This window comes from Podarcis gaigeae, assembly GCF_964106915.1.
Source record: "Podarcis gaigeae genome assembly, chromosome: Z".
NCBI classification, from domain to species: domain Eukaryota; kingdom Metazoa; phylum Chordata; class Lepidosauria; order Squamata; family Lacertidae; genus Podarcis; species Podarcis gaigeae.
Genome location: NC_139691.1, coordinates 19,633,079 through 19,655,959, shown reverse-complemented (window position 1 = coordinate 19,655,959; position 22,881 = coordinate 19,633,079). Strand labels below are relative to the sequence as shown.

Here is a 22,881-nt window from a genome sequence, read left to right as displayed (position 1 = left end):
GGCTTTTAATTAATAATAGAATTGTAGGGTCTGAAGTGTTCCAGGGCTCATCTAATCCAACCCTTGCAATGCAGGAATCTCAGCTAAAACACCCCTAACAAGTGGCCATCCAACCTCTGTTTGGAAACCTGCAATTGAGCCACCTTAGTTAACATCAATAGTAATTTTATGATACTATATCTTTAACTCCCAGGCAAAAATAAATAAATAAAATCCTCTTTTGCCAGGTCTTTAGCTTTTAACTATGACCCTTTTTTGCACACATAAGTTTTAATCTAGTTTGTGTGTATATAGATATACAGTGTTTGGGGGGGAGTATTTGATCCCCTGCTAAATTTGCCCATTTGCCCTCTGATGAAGAAATGACCAGTCCATAATTTTAATGGTAATTTTTTTTGTAGCTGTGAGAGACAGAATAACAACAGGAAAACCCCCAGAAACTCATAAGACAAAAGTCAGAGATTGATGTGTATTATAATGAGTGAAATAAGTATTTGATCCCCTATCAACCAGCCAGATGTCAGGCTACCTGGTATCTTCACTGTATGTAATGAGCTAAGATTAGAAGTGCCTGCTGTCGAGGTCTTACCTATAATCCCAGCTCGTTATAGTACAGTGGTACCTCTGGTTATGTACTTAATTTGTTCCGGAGGTCCGTTCTTAACCTGAAACTGTTCTTAACCTGCAGCACCACTTTAGCTAATGGGGCCTCCCGCTGCTGCTGTGCCGCCGGAGCACGATTTCTGTTCTCAACCTGAAGTGTATGTAACCTGAAGCGTATGTAACCCAAGGTACCACTGTACACCAGTATACTAATATCTTTACAAATAAAATAAATTACCCTCTAAGAGACCAAAGGAGCAAGCATACCAGCCATGTTCTTCTCTGGATTAGTTAATTATACTGGAATTGGAAACCTGTTCATAGAATTATTGGGTTGCAGAGTTGGAAGGAAGCCAAAGGGTTATCTAGTCCAACCCCGTGCAATGCAGCAACTTTCCCATCCAAGCTACTATGTGTTTCCTACAATAAATAACTTTATCATTTGCTTACCAACAGGCGTGTATTTGCAGCAAGCCAAGCCGACTTTCTAACAAAGATTCACTAGTTCATTCTGCATATCAAAAAGGCTTCCAATAGGTAATCAACCCTGTAATCCCATTGCAATGTATTTATGAATTGCATTTCTATCCCGTCTTTTTCTTGTAAGAGCTCAAGGTGGCATACATGGCTTTTCTGCTCATTTAACCTCCACAATAACCCTGCAAGAGAGGTTAGGCTGACAGGCAGTGACCAGCCCCCTAAGTCATGCCCAGAGGCTCTCTTGCCCGGGCAGAGGTCTCCAGAAAAACACCAAGCAGGGGGAGTAATAGTGGTAATAATTATTATGGTCAAAGACCAATTCAAGACCAAGCAGGGGGAGATATATCTGGGCTCTGAGGCTCCCTCCTATGTCTCACCTGCTGCTCCCCACCTTGAATGGCCTTCTGCAGGATGAAGCTGTTTTAATGCTGTGATGCAATTGCTGTTGATGGGCACTTGGATTAAGGAAAAAATCATACCATTTTGGTGTTTTACAACTGCTTAATGGATTTTAAAAATGTCAAAGTGATTATTTTGAGTTTGTTGCGCATTTTGAAGAAAGTATTGGTATGAAAAATGCCAAAGCTTTGGGGGAACTGATCATTATTGGGGAGGTTTTTTTTAAGGAAAAGAGGTTTTGAATAGTGCTGTTGTTACTATCTGTATTTCAACCACACTGTTTTAATCATAAGCAGCCTTGAGTCCCAGTCTGGGGGAAAAGTGGACTAGGAGAAGGAGAAGGAGGAGAAGTCTAGACAAACCAAAAAGCCAGTGGTGACATAGTGGTTAGAGTGGTTAGCTAGAACCTGAGAGAGCCCAGGATGTGAATCTGCACTCAGCCATGAAGGTCACTTGATGTGACCTTGGGCCAGTCACTCACTCTGACCCACCTCACAGGGTTATGGAATCATTGAATCTTCTCTGGATTAAACACCCCCAACTCCCTTAACCGTTCGTCATCTGGCTTGGTTTCCACACACACAGCTTTATTGTAGTTCATAGACCCAAAATGCACAGTAAAACAAATGGCATATATCAACAGTTATTAAGGCGTAAGAGTGGCTTTGCTAGCCAACAGAGGAGCTCTAGCCCATAGATACTGATTTCTGATTCTTCCTGCCTCTGAGAGAAATTGTGCTGCAGCCAGTGTAATAGAATCAGTCTTATCCTCAAAGAGAACTTTAACATAAAAGGAGTCAGCAAATCCAGGTTGTTCTGTTAATATTGGTTTGATTAGAAGCTGTCTAACATGGTTATACAGACTACAGTATAATAAAATGTGTTTCATACATTCAACATCCTGGGAACATGGGCACAGCCAGCCACTGCGTCTTAGCCTGTCCTACCTTACATGATTGATGTGAGGTTTAAAAGAGGGAAAGAACCATTATTCCAGCTTGAGATCCTTGGGGGGGGGGGGAAATGTGGGGTATGTCATTATTATTACATTTAAATTCTCTTCACTATTAATTACAATTCAAATTATTATTATTAAATAATTGTTACAAAAGGAGCAAGTGCATTGATTAAAATCTACATTAAAAATAAAAAATGAAAACTTTTAAAAATCATTCTTTTCTTTTTTAAAAAACTGCATTAAAACATCCGACCCATGAGCAAAAGGCCACAGAAAGCTAAGAATCAATGGCATAGAGAAAAAGGAACAGTTTTTGTTTTGCTTGGCACTTAAAGATGGTGCCAGGTGAGCCTCCCAGGGAAGAACCTTCCACAGGTGGGGAGCCACTACTGAAAAGGCCTTGTTCTACTGTCACAAATGAAAAATAATAACTTTTATTATCCCCCATCAGAGTGCAAAGTTCAAACAAGCAGGAGTGACTGTCTCAGCTACTTCAGACTCTCAGATGGGGGAGGCACAGGATGTGATAGAGACCAAACAGAGGGGGACCCACAATTGTCATGACCCCCCCCCCTCAACCACCTGGCAGGGGAAATGGGCCTCTACAGGTTCTGGGAGGCAGACGAACTGAAGGCGCCCTCCTTTGTAAGGAGGATGCCTTTGAGGGGTGTGGAGGTGCTTCATAGAATACTAGAGTTGGAAGGCACCCCAAGGTTCCTCTCATCCAACCCCATGCAATGCAGGAATCACAGTTAAAGGATCCCTGACGGGTAACCGTCCAAACTCTGCTTTAAAACCTCCAACAAAGGAGAGCTCGCCACCTTCCCAGGGAGTCCCTTCCACAGTCGAGAGAGTGGGCGTCCAGGAAATGTAGGAGCGGCGGCGGCGGCGGCGGCGGCGGCGCGTGCTTCTTGGCCGAAGGCTGGCCGGAGCTGTCCTTTCAGAACCACAGCGCCGGCGGAGAGAGGCTGTCGCGACAATGGAGATGCTCGGGAACCGTCGACGGAAGCCCGAGGCCCTTTCTCCGTCCCTCCCGGGGAAAAAGTTGCCCGGAGAGGGTGCCTGGAAGGGGTAACGGAGGGGGGGTTAATTGAGGGGAGCCAGATTGGAGGGGGACCCCAGAAGGAGTCTCTGCCCGCTGCCCCACTAGCTGTCCGGCCAAGGGAAGGAGGAAGCGCGCGGCCGGCTCGAGGGGTGTTGGGGCCGGTAGCAAGCAGCGCGCACGCGCCCTCGCGCAGCAGCAGCAGCAGCCCACTCCCCACCCCATTCCTCAAGGTGTTCACGGAAGATGGCGACGGCTTGAAGGCGAGCGATGGGCAGGCGGAGTTCCCCCCGGCGCCAGGCTCCTGCTCCGCGACGCGGCTGTCCGGAGGAGAAGCGGGCGAAGGCGGAGCGGGCGCGCGGCGAGCGATCGGGAGCGAGCCGGCCGGCCAGGCCCCGTCGGAGCTGAGCGGGGATGGGGGGGAGGGGGAGAAGGAGGAGGGCCGAGCGGTGACGGACGGACGGAGCCGGAGCCGGGGGATGCCGACGCGCCGGGGCCGGCCATGGTGAGGGGCCTCCCGTCGGCGGCGACGCAGCACCATGCCCTGCCCGGCGGGAGCCCTTAGCAGCAGCAGCAGCCCCGCGGCGGCAGCGGCAGGAAGAGGCTGGGGGCGCCCTCGGGGCGGGGATCGGCGGCGGAGGGCGCGGCGGCGGACGGGGGGCGCCGCTGCCGCGCGTCGCCTCGTGGCCGGGGATGCTTCTGCCGCCGCCGCCCGTCGTCGCCGAGCCACCATGCCGCGGAGGAGGAGGAGGAGGAGGCCGGTGACATTACCGGGGAGGGGGTGCGGAGAGGAGCCCCGAGAAGGAAGAGGAGCCGGAGCCCCCCCGCCGCCGCCCCCTCCAAAAATATGACCGGCGGCGCCGCCTCCCAGAACCGCCGCCGTTGCATCCGAACCCCGCCGAACCCCCCCGAGAAACCGTGCGCCGACTCGGAGCGGGCCCAGAAATGGCGCCTGTCGCTGGCCTCTCTCCTCTTCTTCACCGTCCTTCTCTCCGACCGGCTCTGGCTTTGCGCCGCCGCCGGGGCCCAGCTCAGAGCCCAGGATAGGAGCGTCGCCCAACCGGAGGCCGCGGTGAGGAGCGGTGGAGGCGCAGCCCCGACAGCGGAGGTGCGGCTCTGCCCCAACCAGGACTTGAGCTCAGCTTGTGGCCAACCGGCCGCGCCTCCCAGACCAGAAGCCGCGGCGGCGAGCAGCCCCGACGGCGCGGCCCCGACGGCGCAGCCCTGCCTGGACTTAAGCTCTGCCTGCAGCCACCGCCGCCTCTTGCAAGGGCCGCCCGGGTCCGCCTTCCCGGCCGCCGCGCCTGCTGAGGCGTCCCCGCCGCAGCTAGCCTTCCTGGAGCGGCACTTCCGCGGCTTGCGGCTCCCTTTCTGCCAAGCCTACACCGTCTGGGACCTGCTGCTGGGCATGGCCGCCGCGGAGAGCCTGGACTGCAGCCTCCGGAGCCTGTTGGCCGACGTGGCAGCGGCGGCAGGCGGGGCGCAGCGCGGGGAGGCCTGCAGCAGCTGTCTCGAGGCCTACCAGAGGCTGGACCAACACGCTCAGGAAAAGTACGAGGAGTTCGAGGAGCTGCTGGAGAAGTACCTGCAGGCCGAGGACTATTCCGTGCGCTCCTGCCTGAGAGACTGCAAGGTAGGGTTGTCGTCGTCATCGTTGCTTCTGTTGTTGTTGTTAATTACATTTATAGACTGCCCTGTTTTCTCTAAGGAGCTCAGTGTGGCGCACATACCATATTTCTCCCTGTTTTATCCCCACAAGAACCCTGCAAGGTAGGCTGAGAGGCAAAGACTGGCTCCCAAGGTCACACCCAATGAGATTCATGGCCACGTGGGGATTTGAACCCTGGTATCACCCAGCTCATAATTCAGCCCTTTAACCTCTACACTATTATCCAACCCCGAGCGAAAGCTTTTAATGTTTAACAGACTATTGTATTTTAATATTTTGTTCGAAACTGCTCAGAGTGGCTGGGAAAACCCAGCCAGATGGGTGGGGTATAAATAATAAATTATTATTATAGTATCATTATACACCACACTTGCTCTCACTTGTGAGAATTTGTAGAATGGGGGGTCACCCCAGGAGCTGAGACTGCCTTCTAGGCTCCTTCCTCTCCCATGGAAGGAATCTGGGCTTTCTCTTATTTCATTACATTTATTCATTGCACTTATTTCCACTTTAGGGGCCAGCCCCTCCTCATTTAATCCCTGCAACAACCCCGCAAGATAGGTTAGCTTCAGAATAGACAGTGTCTGGACCCCAAGGTTGCACCCAGTGAGCTGTAGGGCTGAGCAGTGATTTGAACCCTGGTTCCTCAGGTCCTCATCCTCATTGATCCCCACAACAACCCTGAGAGGTAGGTTAGACTGACAAGTAGATACTGTGTTCCCCGCCTCCCGTGAGTTTCCTGGAGTCTGAGAGGGGGTTTGAACCCTGAGCTCTCACAGGTCCATAGTCCAACCTTCTAACCATTATACCACACTGGCTCTCTGGGAGTAAGTTACTTGTTTTGCTTCAGGGATGGCTAGCAGACCCTGTTTTGAGCTCAAGGGTGACTAATATAACCCCATTTGCCTGCCTACCTTACTCATTTGAAGTACCATGTGAGGCCCCTGTGTGGGAAGAAATGGAGGGGCTGCTGGTCTTGTATCCCTGCTTGAGGGATGAGTCCAGGTTGTGCGGGAGGTAGCATGGCTCGGATCTAGGTGCAGAATCATGGAATTGTAGTAAAAGCACAGGAAAACAGTAAAAGCAGGGGAAACAGAGGGTCAGTGAATTGGGAGAGGTTTGGCATCAGTGGCTGCTAGCCATGATGGCTATGCTCTGCCTCCACCGTGAGAGACAGGAATGCTTCTGAATACCAGTTGCTGGAAACCAACTCTCAGAAGTTCATGTGTCTTCCATAGCACCCAGTTACATTATGGGACTCAGGCAGGAGGCAGTGGTGAGTGGCTGTAAAAGAGGACTGAACAGATTTTTGAAAAGGAGAAAGCTATTGATGGCTGCTGGCCAGAATGGCTGTGCTCTGCCTCTAGCATCTGAGGCATCAATGCTTCTGAGTACCAGTTGCTGGAAGCCACTGAAGGGGAGAGTTGCTCTTGTGCTTAGGTCCTCCTTGCAGATCTCCCTTTGGGGTATCCAGTTGGTCACTATGAGAATTCTGGACTAGATGGGCCTTTGGCCTGACCTAGCAGGCTTTTGTTCTGCTCTTCTGCTCATGTTCCGCATGCTGGTTTCCCGCAGGCATATGTGCCCCTGTTGCAAGATACTGCTGGACTCCAACTCCCATCAGCCCCAGTTGTCATCATGTCTAGAGGTCAGGAAGGAGGGTGGGAGTTGTAGTCCAGCAGCAAGTGAACAGCTCTGTTCTGTGGCAACGTTATTAATGCTATCATTATTAATTAAATATACCGTACTAGTCTCAAAGTGACATATAATATTTTAAAGGAATGAACAAACATAAATACATGAAACCATTTTTTTAATTAAAAAAAAATCAGCTCTGTATGAACCTCGGCTTATTGCTGATATATACAGTGGTACCTCGGGTTACATACGCTTCAGGTTACAGACTCCGCTAACCCAGAAATAGTACCTCGGGTTAAGAACTTTGCTTCAGGATGAGAACAGAAATTGTGCTCCGGCGGCGCGGCGGCAGCAGCAGGCCCCATTAGCTAAAGTGGTGCTTCAGGTTAAGAACTGTTTCAGGTTAAGAATGGACCTCCAGAATGAATTAAGTACTTAACCCGAGGTCCCACTGTACTGCAAATAAAAGCAATCATATACAGTGAGGGGGGAAAGTATTTGATCCCCTGCTAAATTTGCCCATTTGCCCTCTGACGAAGAAATGACCAGTCCATAATTTTAATGGTAGGTTTATTGGAGCTGTGAGAGACAGAATAACAACAGGAAAACCCCCAGAAACCCAGAAGACAAAAGTCAGAGACTGATGTGCATTATAATGAGTGATATAAGTATTTGATCCCTTTGCAAAAGATGACTTAGTACTTGGTGGCAAAACCCTTGCTGGCAATTACAGAGGTCAGACGTTTCTTGTAGGTGGCCGCCAGGTTTGCACACATCCTGGGAGTTATTTTGTCCCACTGCTCTTTGCAGATACTCTCCAAGTCAGTAAGATTTCGAGGCTGATGAGTAGCTACTCAAACCTTCAGCTCCCTCCACAGATTTTTGATGGGATTAAGGTCTGGAGACTGGCTAGGCCACTCCAGGACCTTAATGTGCTTCTTCTTGAGCCACTCCTTTGTTGCCTTGGCCATGTGTTTTGGGTCATTGTCATGCCAGAATACCCATCCTCGACCCATTTTCAATGCCCTGGCTAAGGGAAGGAGGTGCTCACCCAAGATATGACGAAACATGGTCCCGTCTATCGTTCCTTCAATGCAGTGAAGGTGTCCTGTCCCCCTAGCAGAAAAACACCCCCAAAGCATAATATGTCCCCCTCCATGTTTGACGGTGGGGATGGTGTTCTTGGGGTCGTAGGCAGCATTTCTTCTCTTCCAAACACAGCGAGTTGCATTGATGCCAAAGAGCTCAATTTTGGTCTCATCTGACCACAACACTTTTACCCAGTTCTTCTCTGGGTCATTCAGATGTGCATTGACAAACTGCACACAGGCCTGTACATGTGTTGTCTTGAGCAAGGGGACCTTGCGCGCTCTGTAAGATCTCAGTCCTTCACGGCGTAGTGTGTTACCAACTGTTTTCATGGTCCCAGCAGCCGTGAGATCATTGACAAGTTCTCCCTGTGTAGTTCTGGGCTGCTTCATCACTGTTCTCATGATCACTGCAACTCCACAAGATGAGATCTTGCATGGAGCCCCAGACTGAGGGAGGTTGACAGTTATTTTGTGTGTCTTCCATTTGCAAATTATTGCACCAACTGTTGTCACCTTCTCACCAAACTACTTGGCAATAGTCTTGTAGCCCAGTCCAGTCCTGTGCAGGTCTACAATCTTGTCCCTTACATCCTTGAGCAGCTCTTTGGTCTTGGTCATGGTGGCTACTTTGGAATCTGCTGGGTTGATTGCTTCTGTCGACAGGTGTCTTTTGTACAGGTACAGTGGTACCTCGGGTTACATACGCTTCAGGTTACATACACTTCAGGTTACAGACTCCGCTAACCCAGAAATAGTGCCTCGGGTTAAGAACTTTGCTTCAGGATGAGAACAGAAATCACGTGGCAGCGGCGCAGCAGCAGCGGGAGGCCCCATTAGCTAAAGTGGTGCTGCAGGTTAAGAACAGTTTCAGGTTAAGAACGGACCTCCGGAACAAATTACCGTAAGTACGTAACCAGAGGTACCACTGTACTATAACGAGCTGGGATTATAGGTAAGACCTTGACAGCAGGCACTTCTAATCTCAGCTCGTTACATACAGTGAAGATACCAGGTAGTATCTCAGCCTAACCTCTCTTGCAGGGTTATTGTGGAGGTTAAATGAGCAGAAAAGCCATGTATGCCACCTTGAGCTCTTACAAGAAAAAGACGGGATAGAAATGCAATTCATAAATACATTGCAATGGGATTACAGGGTTGATTACCTATTGGAAGCCTTTTTGGTATGCAGAATGAACTAGTGAATCTTTGTTAGAAAGTCGGCTATGGCTTGCTGCAAATACACGCCTGTTGGTAAGCAAATGATAAAGTTATTTATTGTAGGAAACACATAGTAGCTTGGATGGGAAAGTTGCTGCATTGCACGGGGTTGGACTAGATAACCCTTTGGCTTCCTTCCAACTCGGCAATCCAATAATTCTATGAACAGGTTTCCAATTCCAGTATAATTAACTAATCCAGAGAAGAACATGGCTGGTATGCTTGCTGCTTTGGTCTCTTAGAGGGTAATTTATTTTATTTGTAAAGATATTAGTATACTGGTGTACAGTGGTACCTTGGGTTACATACGCTTCAGGTTACATACGCTTCAGGTTGAGAACAGAAATCGTGCTCCGGCGGCACAGCAGCAGCGGGAGGCCCCATTAGCTAAAGTGGTGCTGCAGGTTAAGAACAGTTTCAGGTTAAGAACGGACCTCCGGAACAAATTAAGTACGTAACCAGAGGTACCACTGTACTGTAACGAGCTGGGATTATAGGTAAGACCTCGACAGCAGGCACTTCTAATCTTAGCTCATTACATACAGTGAAGATACCAGGTAGCCTGACATCTGGCTGGTTAATAGGGGATCAAATACTTATTTCACTCATTATAATACACATCAATCTCTGACCTTTGTCTTCTGGGGGTTTTCCTGTTGTTATTCTGTCTCTCACAGCTACAAAAAAACCTACCATTAAAATTATGGACTGGTCATTTCTTCATCAGAGGGCAAATGGGCAAATTTAGCAGGGGATCAAATACTCCCCCCCAAACACTGTATATCTATATACACACAAACTAGATTAAAACTTATCATATGTGCAAAAAAAGGTCGTAGTTAAAAGCCAAAGACCTGGCAAAATAGGATTTTATTTATTTATATTTGCCTGGGAGTTAAAGATATAGTATCATAAAATTACTATTGATGTTAACTAAGGTGGCTCAATTGCAGGTTTCCAAACAGAGGTTGGATGGCCACTTGTTAGGGGTGTTTTAGCTGAGATTCCTGCATTGCAAGGGTTGGATTAGATGAGCCCTAGAACGCTTCAGACCCTACAATTCTATTATTAATTAAAAGCCAAAAAGGCTTGGCAGAAAAGAAATGTTTTTGCCTAGCACTTAAAGTTATGTAATGATGGTGCCAGGAGAGCTCTCATTGGGGAGAGCATTCAACTAGGTGGGAGCCACTACTGAAAAGGCCCTATTCACACATGGCCAACCTGCAGGCCTCCCATGGAATGGGAGCACAGAAAAGGGCTTCAAATGATGGTCGTAGGGTCTGGGGCGGTTCCAATTGGGTTGTATTGGGATCCTAAGGCACATAAGGCTTTTTAGGCCAAAACCTTTGAAGTACCTTTGAAGTACCAATAACTAGGTAGCCCATTTTTGTGGTGGTATCTGAAAGATCTTTGTGGGTCGGGTTCTTGCAAATTCTTCATCCAAATGAGGTGGCCTAGTATTTGGTGGCTGTGAAAAAGGCAAGCTCAATGCTAAGGGTCATAAGGAAAGGAACTGAAAATTCAAAACTGCAGGTATCATAATGCCCCGTTATGCAAATCTACAGTACATTTGTGTAGAGTTCTGGCCGCCTCACCTCAGGAAGGATATTGTGGAGTTGGGATAGGTTCAGAAAAGGGCAAGCAAAGCAGTCAAGGCAATTGGAGTGGCTCCCCAAGGAGAAAAGGTTGCAGCAATTTGGGACAATTTGGAGAAAAGGTGAGGACGATATGACATGGTAGAAATTTATAAAATGATGCATGGCATGGAGAAAGTGGATTGAAAAAAGCTCTCCTCTCTCACTCGTCATTCCGTTGGTTGCACGGTCATGGCAGTCAGGAGATTTGTGAAAGATGAAAGAAATTCCCACAGACGGCATTGATGCCCACCATAGTGGAGAGGGCTCTCAATGGTTACTAGCCACAATGGCTCTGCTGTGCTTCCACAGCTGGAGGTACCAATGCTTCTGAATACCAGCTGCTGGGAACCACAAGTGGAAAGAATCGCTCTTGTGCTGGGATCCTACTTGTGGGTTTCCCATCTGGTTGGCTCCTGTGTAAGAAGGATGTTGGACTAGATGGGACACTGGCTCTTCTTATGTTCTTATGAGTGGCAACCCTAGCCTCATTTTCCTTTTGAAGGGACAGGAGCCCCACCACTCTCCTTGGCTTCCAGCCTCCAGAAGTGCAGATTACATCTTACCATGATTGAGCTTATTTACTCACGGCATTTACACCCCAGCTTTCCTCCAAAGAGCTGGGGGTGGTGCTTTAATTGTTCTCCCCCTCCTCATTTAATCCTTAACAACACGACTGTGAGGTGAGTGAAGTGAGTGAGGTGAGTTAGGCTGGTGGAAGGTGGCGACAGGCCCCTAAGGTCACACCCGGCAAACTTCATCGCCAAGTGGAAGGTGAGTGAGATGAGTTGCATACTTCATGGCCAAGTGGGAATTTGAACCCTGGTTTCCAGGTCCTAGGCTTCATTTAATCCCCACAACAACCCCCTCCTCATTTAATCCTTAACAACACCACTGTGAGGTGAGTGAGATGAGTTGCAAACTTTGTGGCCAAGTGGGAATTTGAACCCTGGTCTCCAGGTCCTAGGCCACATTTAATCCCCACAACAACCCTGTTATGTAAGGTAAAGGTAAAGGTATCCCTGACCATTAGGTCCAGTCGTGACCGACTCTGGGGTTGCGGCGCTCATCTCGCTTTATTGGTCGAGTGAGCCAGCTTACAGCATCCGGGTCATGTGGCCAGCATGACTAAGACTCTTCCGACGAACCAGAGCAGCGCACGGAAATGCCGTTTAACCCACAGCGCCACCCGCATCCCTCACCCTGTTAGGTAGGTCATGCCAAAAGGCAGTGGCTGGCTCCCAAGGTCACTCCCAGTGGGCTTCATGGCTGGAAGAAAATTTGAACCCCCGTCTCTCCCTGGTCCTTAGTCCGACACTCTAACCACTACACCTCACTGATGCCAGGGAGGGGGCACTGACTTAGTTTTGGGGGAATGTCTTCTTCCTGAACCAGTTCATCCCAAGTATCCATGTTGTGGTATCAGGACAGCAGCACATAGCAGTCCCCCACAGCTTCATCCGTTTCCCAGAGGCAGAGGTTTGCCTTATAAAGTTGGAAGGGACCCCAACAGCCATCTAGCCCTGCAGTGCAGGAATCACAGCTTTCTTGTATGTTAAAAATGGGTGGGGACCACATATCTCTCTATCCCCATTGTCTGATCCTTTGCAAGGATGTGATTCAGAGAGAAGGAAGTCCTTCATGCAGCACAGAGTTAAGCTGTGGAACTCCCTCCTACAGGATGGTTTTAAAAGAGGATTAGGGAAATCCTCTTATGATTCCTCAGTGCTGCTCTCGCTGCCTGCTCCTCCCTTGAAAAGCAGAGCGGCCTCCTTCATTTCTTCCGCACATATTTGCATTGCAGCATTTCAGTTTATTCGATGCTTGCTCTTCAAATACTCCTGAGTATAGAAACGTAACTATAAAATATACATGGATTAAAATGGAACAATAAAAACAATATAATTCTGAGAAGCAAAGCAAACCCCCCCACCACCACCACCTGCAAAAAAGAAAAAGAAAATTATCCTTTAAAGACAGCAGTTATTGGGAATTGCAATTTTATTGCGGTCAGAGCATCTGGATTGGGTCTGTCTCATAAATCATGAATGCAGGGAAATGAGCACTGCTAATGAGATGTTTGAGCATCTGTGCAAGCTCGGCACACACAGTAGCCCTTCAAGGCAGGCTAGAGAAGAGTTCGCTCTCTTAGGTAGCACAACCTGTGGGTGGGGCAGGTCCACACCTCACATTTCCATGAGTTTTATAGCATCTTCCAGGGATGCTTTAGTTGTGATTCCTGCATTACGGGGGGGGGGGGGGGTTGGACTGGATGACTGTTGGGGCACCTTCCTTACAACTCTACATTGATTGTTCTCAAGCAGAGTTTGAATGGCCACCTGTCAGGGATTCTTTAGTGGTGATTCCTGCATTTCAAGGGGTTGGTCCCAATTACCCTTCTGGGGGTCCCTTCCAGCTCTACAATTCTATGAATTGCATAGGAAGCAGGATTGTCCGTCATTTCCCTTCGAAAGCCGCCAGTTTCCTTCTCCTGCTGGGAAATCCTGGTCCAGCCGCAACACTCAGCTCATGGCTGCCATGGCAACCACATCTGCTTCCCAGAGAAATGTGCAGGATGCATGTGGGAGTGGGCACGTCAGGGCAGCGCAACCAAGTTTGGGGGAGTGAGCGAGCGAGTGGTAGCCACAAGCAAAGGACGGGAAGGGAGGAAACAGCCCCTCTCAAAACTTCTCCTTCTCTAGCGTCATCGAAAAAGAGGCAAGAAGGATATCCCCACCACCACAAACATTTGGAGCCTGACGCTCCTTATTGATGGTGTCGTTGCTAAATGAAGCCCTTTATTGATGGTGGTGTTAGCATTAATTTTTAGTGCATTTATTCACTGGTTTACATAATGTAGAATCATAGAATCATAATGTAGAATTATGCCTGGTTGGAAGGAGACCCTGAGGGCCATCTAGTCCAACCCCCTTCAGTGCACAAATTGCAGCGAAGGAATCCCTGACAGATGGCCATCCAGCCCCTAGTTAGAAATCTCCAGTGAGGAGATTTCTCCAAGGAGAGTTGGTGTTCTTAGATCATAGAACTGGAAAAGGACAGTGAGGGTCATCTAGTCTAAACTTGCAACGCAGGAATTTCCCTTACAACGCAGGAATCATAGCTGTGCTGTATTACTGTGCTACTCCGTTATAACATGACTCCATTTCTTGATGAAGACGTTATCTTGCTGTCCACCAACTCTGGTTCTCACAATATATGGAAGCTTAACCATGCATGACTACATCCCAGATTTTAGTTATCCATTCTCTCCTGAATGGAGTTATCACACACCCACACCCATTTTGACAGATAATGAAATCAAACATGAAACGAAGCAGGATGATGGTGCAGAAAGGAGTGTAGACAAAGCTAGACAAAGGAGAAGGGGGGGGGAGAGAGAAAGGCTGCCGGCAGTGGGGAGGGTAGCATTTGGAAGCAAATAACTGTAGTAGAACATCATTATTTGTAAAGCCAGGGGCAATATTTTGAGAGAGAAAGGAAATGCTCTGGTGCCAACTTGAACTGTGTCATGCAGAGGAAAGTTTATAAGATAGATTTTATTTACCCTCTGTGGGACCTGTGCACATTGACTAACTACTAAGAGGAGATACCGCGGAGCTTTATTTCTTATTCCTAACCTCTGTGCTTATACTTTGAATTGGTGGCAAAAATGAGTGCGTTCCGGTTAGGTTTCAACTGCTCAGCCTAGTGTTCAAACGTAGGAGCAAGAGGCAGCAGCGTCACCCGCTAGACCCTGGACCCCCACAATCAGCGAAGGCTGAAATATTACAGGAAAAAGTCCAGCAGGAGAAGCTCTCATGACCATAACTTGTAAACAGGGCATTTAGCAGAAGAGTTTGAGGGGGATGCCTGGAATGCTGTCTCACAGGGTCCGTGGGACCAAGAGACATGGATGGTGAGGGAGCTGCTGCAGTGATCTGCAGCACCTGTTCTGTTTGTCTGCCTGACTGAGAACGTGCAAAAGTCCAGGTCCAGAGGCATTCCTTTATTCCTCAATGGTTAGGGGCATTTGAACACTGTGAGAACAAGATGCTAGACCAGCCGGGCCATTAGCCTGATGCACCAGAGATTCTCTTACGCTTATTCCAAATCCAGTTGCAAGGGTGCTGGGTTTACATTCTTTCTGTACAGTGTTTCTCTTTATTCCTACCTTCAGAGCATGCAAGGCTGCTCCCTGTTGCGTCCACACCTGTGTCAACCTTGTGGATTCCATTTTTCTAAAGCCCCTTTCTCCTTCCGCCCTTCCTGCAGGCTGTCTACAAGGCATGGCTGTGCTCTGAGTACTTCAATGTGACCCAACTGCAGTGCCAACACCGGATCCCATGCAAGCAATACTGCCTGGAGGTGCAAACAAGATGTCCCTTCGTCTTGCCCGACAATGACGAGCTGATCTATGGAGGGTTGCCTGGCTTCATCTGCACAGGTGAGGCTTAGAATCTATGTTATAGAATCAGAGAACTGTAGAGTGAGGCAGTGCCCCCAGGTGTCATCTAGTCTAACCTCCTTCAATGCAGAAATCTCAGCTCAGAAATCCCTGACAGATAGGCATCCAACTTCTGCTTATGAACCTCTACTGATGGAGAGCCCACCATCTTCATCATAGAATTGTAGAATTGGAACCTGAGAGTCATCTATTCCAACCCCTTGTAATGCAGGAGTTGCAGCTGGATAATCCTTGGCAGACACCATCCAACCTCTGCTTAAGAACTTCCAATGAAGGACAGCACACCACCTTCCGAGGGAGTCTGTCCTACTGTCAAACAGCTTGTATTCCCTGATCATTGGGATTGTTGGATTTGTATATTTGGACAAATAATATATTCTGCTTGTCCAAGATACTATCCACAGGGAGTTAGCCTTGGACTTGTCCAAAGCCTGCCTAGTGTTGTTTTTTTTTAAAATAAAGATATTAACACAATTACCAACACAAAAGTGAAGTAGCAGGGTATTGCATCAATCCATATCCAAAGCAAGCAAGCAAACAAACAATAAATAAAAAGAGAAAGAAATGGTGAGACACACTGATAAAAATTGATACATTCCTACTTCCCAAGTTGGCATGGATGGTAAATGTTGAGCATCTGTGTCCAAAGCACTGGAAATGAAAGTCCCACCAGGTGGCATAGAAGCCTCCTGGATCCCCCAGCCTGGAAACACATAGCTTATGTGTCATTTTTTCCACAAAAGCCAAAGTCCTTAAGTTCTTATACCACCCAGCCAAATGCATATTTTTCAAGCTTTTCCACTGCTGGCCCATTGAAACCCTAGTACTACAGGGGGTTGCAGCAGATGACCATTGGGGTCATAGCTTTCAAGGGACAGCTTATTTAGAGGAACAGTCCCTTATTCCAGCACCATGCCCCGCTGCTGTCCCTTATTGATGGATGTCCCTTAAATTTCCCGGGTTTCAAAGGAAGCAGCTCCTCTCCCTCCCTCCCTGCCAGACAGGGAGGAGGGAGGCTCCAACTGTGTTGCTTGGCTGTCCGGCCCACCCCCCTCCGGCCTCCTCTCACCAGCCTCAGCCCCTGGGAGCCCCTCCCCGCCGGGACTGATGGGAGCCTCGGGCCCTTCTGCCGCCATCCTCCTTGCAGCCGCCAAACAGAGCGTCTCTGCCTGGGGCCTCCCCTCTGCCCGTCGCTCCCGCTCCCGCTCAGCCGTACTGCGGCTGTGCCACCGAAGGACCCGGATGAGATGGGCAGCCTGGCATGGCCTATGAATTGCTGAAGAGCCTTGAAAGGAGAGCGAGGGCAACCATAGAGAAAGCAGTTCAGAGAGAGGAGGAAGTGGAGGCGGAGGCGCAGGCAGGTGTTCCAAGGGCTACAAGGGAAGGACCACAAGCACTTCTCCCATAGATTTGTAGTGGTAGACTAGCATAGAGGGTCTGATCTGCGGGTTTACTTCGGGTATCCCCCCCCCTCTTCCCACCCCACCTGATGGAATTGAGAGCTGCAGATGGAGCACGAGAGAAAAGATACAGAACTGCAGCAGCATCTTCGTAGCTTAGATTTCGTTTTGCGCGAGAAGTGGTTGCTGCTTGTAGTTACAGTGGTGCCCCGCAAGACGAATGCCTCGCAAGACGAAAAACTCGCTAGACGAAAGAGTTTTCGTTTTTGAGGTGCTTCACAAGACGAATTTCCCTATGGGCTTGCTTCGCACAACGAAAACGTCTTGCGAGTTCTTGCGAGTTTTTTCCCTTCCCCCCTTTTTCTAAGCCGCTAATAGCGCTAATCTGCTAAGCCACTAATGGCCGTGCTTCACAAGACGAAAAAACCGCTAGACGAAGAGACTCGCGGAACGAATTATTTTCGTCTAGCGAGGCACCACTGTATTTAATTGCAGTGTTTCATCTGCTGGTGTCTTGAGCAGCAACCTCTGGAAACGAAGGGCAAAAAACTGGCGCTGCTCTCCAAAATTATCTGGTCCCTTTTAACTTCGTATTTCAGTTGGTTTACTAAAATCCCTTATTTTGGCTGCTGGTCCCTTATTTTCAAATCTGTAAGTTGACAGCTATGATTGGGATCCCTTCCAACTCTTCAGTTCTATGATTAAGGGCTTAAATTCACCTTGTTGATTTCCCATGCCTTGTGCATTAGTATAGAAAGGAAGCCACATTCCCTCCAAATGCTTGTTTCTTGCTTTTTTTACTGCCTATTTGAGGGTTCCTATAGTGCAACCCTGGTTTCCTGTACACCAGTGAGATCTCCTGAAGGTAGCGTTTGCCAGACCTGTGCCATTTCTGATGCCACCTCTTCCTTCTCCTCCTTTGTTTCTGTTCTCATTCTGCCAGGGTTGCTAGAGAGGGAGCTGCCTGACCAGGAAGCCAAGTGCTGTGATGTGCGGTGGGACTCCTGCGACCGGCACCTGGAAGGCTATCGCAATGCATCTGCCAAATCAGAGCCATTCCACGACCAACACCACAACACCCCCCATCACCACCAGCAACGGCAGCAGCAGCACTACAACCTCTACTATCACCACACCCAGTACCACCACCACCACCCGTCCCTGCTGCCAGTGTCTGCAGGGTCCCGCCTCAGCAACAGCAAGATCCGGTTCTGCGTCCTGGTCCTGATGCTCCTCCACACCATGGTGTCCTTCTCGAGCGTGCACAGCAGCGGGGGACTAAGCTTGGGGGCCTACCCCACCATGGATGAGACCCTCGCAAGGGACGAGTGAACCTCCTTTGCAAGGCAGGGAAAAAGGAAACCTCCAGCTCTTTTCTCACCTGGAGGAAAGAAGGGGTTTGGGTGGGCACAATGAAGCTCTCCCTACAGTGGCGGGGGCGGTGGCACAGGACTGGGGGTGACACAGACAAAGCCACCCCAATGCAGAGCCCCCTCCCACCCCCCAGAGCAGGTCATCGCAGGCCCCGCCCTGCAGTGGGTGAGTCTCTGAAGCGTTTGGGGGGCTGTGGGAACAAGCGATTGTTCAACAGCAGGCTTCAGACTGGGCCTCTTGGGGGGAAATGGCTCAGTGAGCAGCAGGCCTTAGGCTGGGCCTCTGGAGAACAGAGTTATGTCAGCAGGAGGCCTCAGGCACGGCCTCTGGAGAAAAGGGTTTGATCGGCTGCAGACCTCAGGCTGGGTCTCTGCAGGGAAAAATGGTTCTGTCGGCAGCAGGCCTCAAGCTGTCGGCCTTCAGCCTCATAGAGGCTCAGAGGCCGAGGAAAGGCCCACAGTGGGGCTTGGAAAGAACTGCCTTCTTAGGAAAGGCAACCCCCCCCCCCCGGCCCACCAAGGGCCACTTCTCTGGCCGCCACCACACATAACATGTCTCGTTTATGGGGCCACAGTGATCTCTTCCCCATACTGGGTAACTTGCCCTAGGGGCAAAAGAAACGGCTTGGCAGAGATCCGTTTTTTTTTTTTTTTCCTCCTCCATCATCCTCTAAGCCCAATCCAAACTATAATTGTGATGGTGCACTGCCCTGCTGCCCCCTGCCCCCACCTGTAGGACCCTCCATCAGTCACTAATAATTCCCAAGCAACCTTTTCAGTGCTCTTGGTCAAGCCATGTTATGTGATGGGTTGGCTCTTCAGCATTGCAATGGGTTGGACTAGATGGCGCTTGGGTTCCTTCCAGCTCTACTATGATACGGTTTTTCAAGTGTGATTCTCTTGCTCCTTAAAGAGCTTAAATTGAGTCCATGCGTGCATCACCCTTGTCCTCCAGGAGATGTCCTAGGACATGCCACCAACAGCAGGTCCACTCCTGCTCCTCCTCCCACCCCCACTGGTGTGGTCCAATTTTTCCATTTTTGGAACTGGTTTGGCAATCACTGGGAGTTCCCTCATATTTGAAGTAAGAGTTTATTGGCAGAACTGCAGCTTGGAAGGGAAAGGGTTAAATTTATAGAATGGTATAATTGGAAAGGGTCCCAAGGGTCTTCTAGTAAAATCCCTGCAATGCAGGAATCCAATACAGTAAATCACTCCTGCCTTCCCACTTTCTGTGATCCTGATATTGATTTAAAAAAAAAAAAACCCACACCCTTTCCATTGCTGCTAGCCAGGCTTTTTAAAGAAACCATTTTTTAAATGAAGTCTTTAAAGTTAGGTCTCGTTTGGCCCAGAACGGTCAAGAGACAGATTCCCCTTTTGAATGTTGAGTTTCTCCTTGTTATTTGAACTGTCCCTGCTCTGCTAAAGAGAATTTTCCCCAAAGTTCATCCAGTAATCATAGTATCATCATCATCATCATCATCATCATTATAAAGAATCCCCAACAGATAGCCATCTATCTCATGTTTAGAAAGGAGAGTCCATCTACCACCTTCTAACAGTTCTTACCCATTGAAAGTTCTTCCTAATGTTTAGTTGGAACCTTCTTTCTTGAAATTTAAATCCTTTGGTTTGGATCCTCACCTCTGGAGCAGCAGAAAACAAGCTGGCTCCATCTTCCCTGTGACAGCCCTTCAGATATTTGAAGGGCTCTTATGTGGCCTCTCAGTCTCCCCTTCTCCAACTCCCTCAGCTGTTCCTCACAAGGTTTGGTTTCAAGACCCTTAATCATCTTGGTCACTCTCCTCTGCAAACCTTACAGCTTGCCAAATTCCTTAAACCTGGGTGCCCAGAACCAGACACAGGATTCCAGGTGGGGTCTGATCAAGGCAGAATAGAATGGTGCTATTCTTTCCCTTGTTCTGGACTCCATAGATTTCTGTTGATGCAGCCTAGAATTGCATTAGCTGTTTTTGCTGCTGCATCACACTGTTGATTCATGTTAAGTTTGTGGCCTGTTAAGACCCCATTTTTTTACATGTACAGTGGTACTTCAGTTTAAGAACAGTCTAAGAACGATTCGGTTTACAAACTCCGCAAAACTGGAAGTAGTGTCCTGGTTTGCGAACTTTACCTCGCTCTAAGAACGGAATCCAAACGGTGGAAGGGCACCGGTGGCGGGAGGCCTTATCAGGGAAAGCGCACCTCAGTTTAAGAATGGTTTTGGTTTAAGAACAGATTTCCAGAACAGATTAAGTTCATAAACTGAGGTACCACTGTATATGCACAGTTTTGTGTTTCTTTTAAAGTTATTTTGGGTATTTTTTGTCTTTCACATCAAGGCGAGAGGTTGGGGGGCAATGGGTCATCTGTCAGGGCTTTAGCTAAGATTCCTGCATTGCAATGGGTTGGATGAGATGGCCCTTGGAGGATACCTTCCAACTCTATGATTCTATGAAATCCGACTTTCTCCCATCATTTGTGATGCAGAGAAAATGCTTCTGCCTCTATTTTCCAGTTCTTTGGAACTGTTTACTACAGCCCGAATGAGACAAGGCAGGATGCACAGGGCCCTGACTCCAAGGTCTTGATTCTGCTGTTACTGCCACCTCACCTCCTGGCTGGTGGTGTTTGCATTTTTGTTTAAAACCTGCCTTTTCAGTGCAAAAATGTGTTTAGAGCCCTATCATTTTCTGCCCCGAGTTGTGTCTGTTCATTTGATGGTTGGCAATACAAATAATGTCACCTTCTGAGAAGGACATGGCTTTACCGTGATACTCTCCAGTCCAAGAATGCAGCAGTACCCACCCACCCATCCCCAATTTTTAGTCACCCTAAAAAGGCACTTCTAACTTTTCCTCCATGTCCAAGAGGACATTTCTGGAGAAGCATCCCCCAGGAAGCATTGCAGTGGGTTGGACTGGATGACCCTTGGGGCACCTTCCAGCTCTACAATTCTATGATTTAAAGTTCTAGTCCTTAAACCAAACAAGCTGGAGGTGGGAGGTGGCCAGGCAGCCAATGGAACTGGCAAGGGCAATTGGGTGGGGGGGTGCTCTGATCTAGTATTCAAAATGTGTTGTGTGGGTTCATTTTAAATGTTGCTTTACAATGCTTGTTTTATATATTTTTATTTTAATGATCTCATTTGAAAATACTTCAAGGGCCTTTGTGGTGGACTAAAGCCCCAGCACATTGAAACAATGCTTGCCTCTTCTTGTCACTCCACTGAGTGAGATCTGGTGAGCTAAGAGAGGTTGGGGGGATGTCATTCAGAGACCCGGGGCCTGGTTGCTGCTGAACCCTTCTCAAGTGCTTGTAGGCACCAAGGCCAGGCCTGCCATGGGGGAAAACAAGTCATTTTTTACAGTACATAGTGGTGAGGTTTAAAAGATTAAAGTCATGTTGCTGAAGTCAACATTTTAAAACCTCCTTTCTACTCTCTCCCTGCCTTGTTTCTGTCCTACTTTCTCCTTTCTGGGCTCATCCACACTTTTGCTTACCCCATGTTTTGATTGTGTCATGTGCCAATTAATTTCCTCCAGGTCCGAGAGCTTTTCTCATTCTTTCCACTGCCGTGCCTTGCAAAAAGTCTGATCTTAACTGCTGAATTGGATCTCACCAGATGTGTGGAAGTGTTGCTTAACAGAGGGCTTGTCTACCCTTTTGCTTGCCCCATATTTCAGTCATATCATGCTGCTATTCGTTCCCATGATTCTGAGACTTCTTGTTGTTGATCCACCGCTGTGCCTTGTGAAAATCTGATCTTATCCACTGAATTAAAGATCATAGAACAAAATTATAGAATTGTATGGTTGGAAGGGATTCCAGGGGTCATCTAGTCCTATCCCTTGCAATGCAGGAATCACAACTAAAGCATCCCTGACAGATGGCCATTCAACCTCTGATTAAAAACCTCCAATGAAGGAGAGTCCACCACCTTCCGGGGGAGTCTGTTCTATTGTCAAACAGCTCTTACCCTCAAAGTTATTTGCTCAGTTAAGCAAAATCTCTGGATTTTCTACATGTCTGATAAAGATCTGATTCAGAGGTAAGATTGGATTTATGCAAGGTGTGGCCACAGAACAAGAAACTAGGAATTAATTGATACACAATACAATCCAAATATGGGTCGAGTGGAAGTGTGGAGGAGCCCTTAAGCAAAATCTCTCTTTGGACTTTCTGCATAGCTGGCAAAATGTCATTTGGTAAGTGGTACTGGATTTTCGCAAGGAACAACCGTGGAAGAATGAGAAAAGCTCTAGGACCCAGAGGAATTAATTGGGGCACAATATAATCCAAATAAGGGTCTAGTGAAAGTGCAGACGAGCCAACTGTCATAATAAAGCGACTGTGTCTTTGGAAGGGGGTGGGACAGTTTTCTTACGCCACTTGACACACTGTGCTTCATCTTTAGAACTTTTTTGCACTAGTTCCTATTACATTTATTTTCCAAAAACAGTTTGGGAGTTGAGGGAGGGGGGAAGGGGGATAAACCAACCCAAACAACAAAACCATGCTATAATTCAGTTGTATTAAAACTATTATCCTACTCTGTGTTTTCAGTAGTCTCTGTACCTGTAACGCTTTCAGTTCCATTGTATTTTGGATCAGGGGTTTTCTCTGCTCCTTGTTTAACCCAGTAAAGAAATAAAATGTTAAGAATTGATGATAACTTTCCCTCCTGGTGCATTATTTCAGCTTTGCAAGTTGAGTTTCCACTTCCACATAGTAAAATATCAACCATTAAAACCTTCCCTAGACAAAGCTGCCTTCAGAGTCTTCTAAAAGTTGTGTAGTTCTTTATCTCCTTGACATCTGTTGGGAGGGCGTTCCACAGGGAAGGTGCCACCACCAAGAAGACCCTCTGCCTGGTTCCTGTAACCTCCCTTCTCACAATGAGGGATT

The 22,881-nt window shown here is 48.2% G+C and overlaps 2 protein-coding genes across 2 annotated transcripts in view; one reads left to right on the top strand and one right to left on the bottom strand.

Moving 5' to 3' along the window:
- Positions 1-4,215, bottom strand: part of LOC310836721 (uncharacterized protein) — a gene marked incomplete at its 5' end in the record, with an annotated part of 135,592 nt that extends 131,377 nt beyond the window's left edge. Inside the window, one exon of the mRNA XM_083722451.1 lies at positions 755-4,215. Coding sequence (XP_083578577.1) covers positions 3,193-4,215 — 1,023 coding nt within the window. The 3' untranslated portion in view covers positions 755-3,192. The remainder of the gene's footprint in view (positions 1-754) is intronic.
- NALF2 (NALCN channel auxiliary factor 2) lies at positions 4,170-22,648 on the top strand. The gene is made up of 3 exons (XM_083722362.1): positions 4,170-5,115; positions 15,005-15,176; positions 17,541-22,648. Exons 1-3 carry the CDS (start codon positions 4,330-4,332, stop codon positions 17,927-17,929), a joined length of 1,347 nt encoding a protein of 448 aa, XP_083578488.1. The 5' UTR covers positions 4,170-4,329; the 3' UTR covers positions 17,930-22,648.
- The last annotated feature ends 233 nt before the right edge of the window (positions 22,649-22,881 follow it).

Bases quoted from the DNA above. Each gene is read 5' to 3' on its own strand.
- NALF2 (XM_083722362.1), top strand. From the start codon at position 4,330: ATGACCGGCGGCGCCGCCTCCCAGAACCGCCGCCGTTGCATCCGAACC. The intron at 5,116-15,004 runs GTAGGGTTGTCG...CCCTTCCTGCAG, and splicing joins CCTGCCTGAGAGACTGCAAG to GCTGTCTACAAGGCATGGCT. The intron at 15,177-17,540 runs GTGAGGCTTAGA...TCATTCTGCCAG, and splicing joins GCCTGGCTTCATCTGCACAG to GGTTGCTAGAGAGGGAGCTG.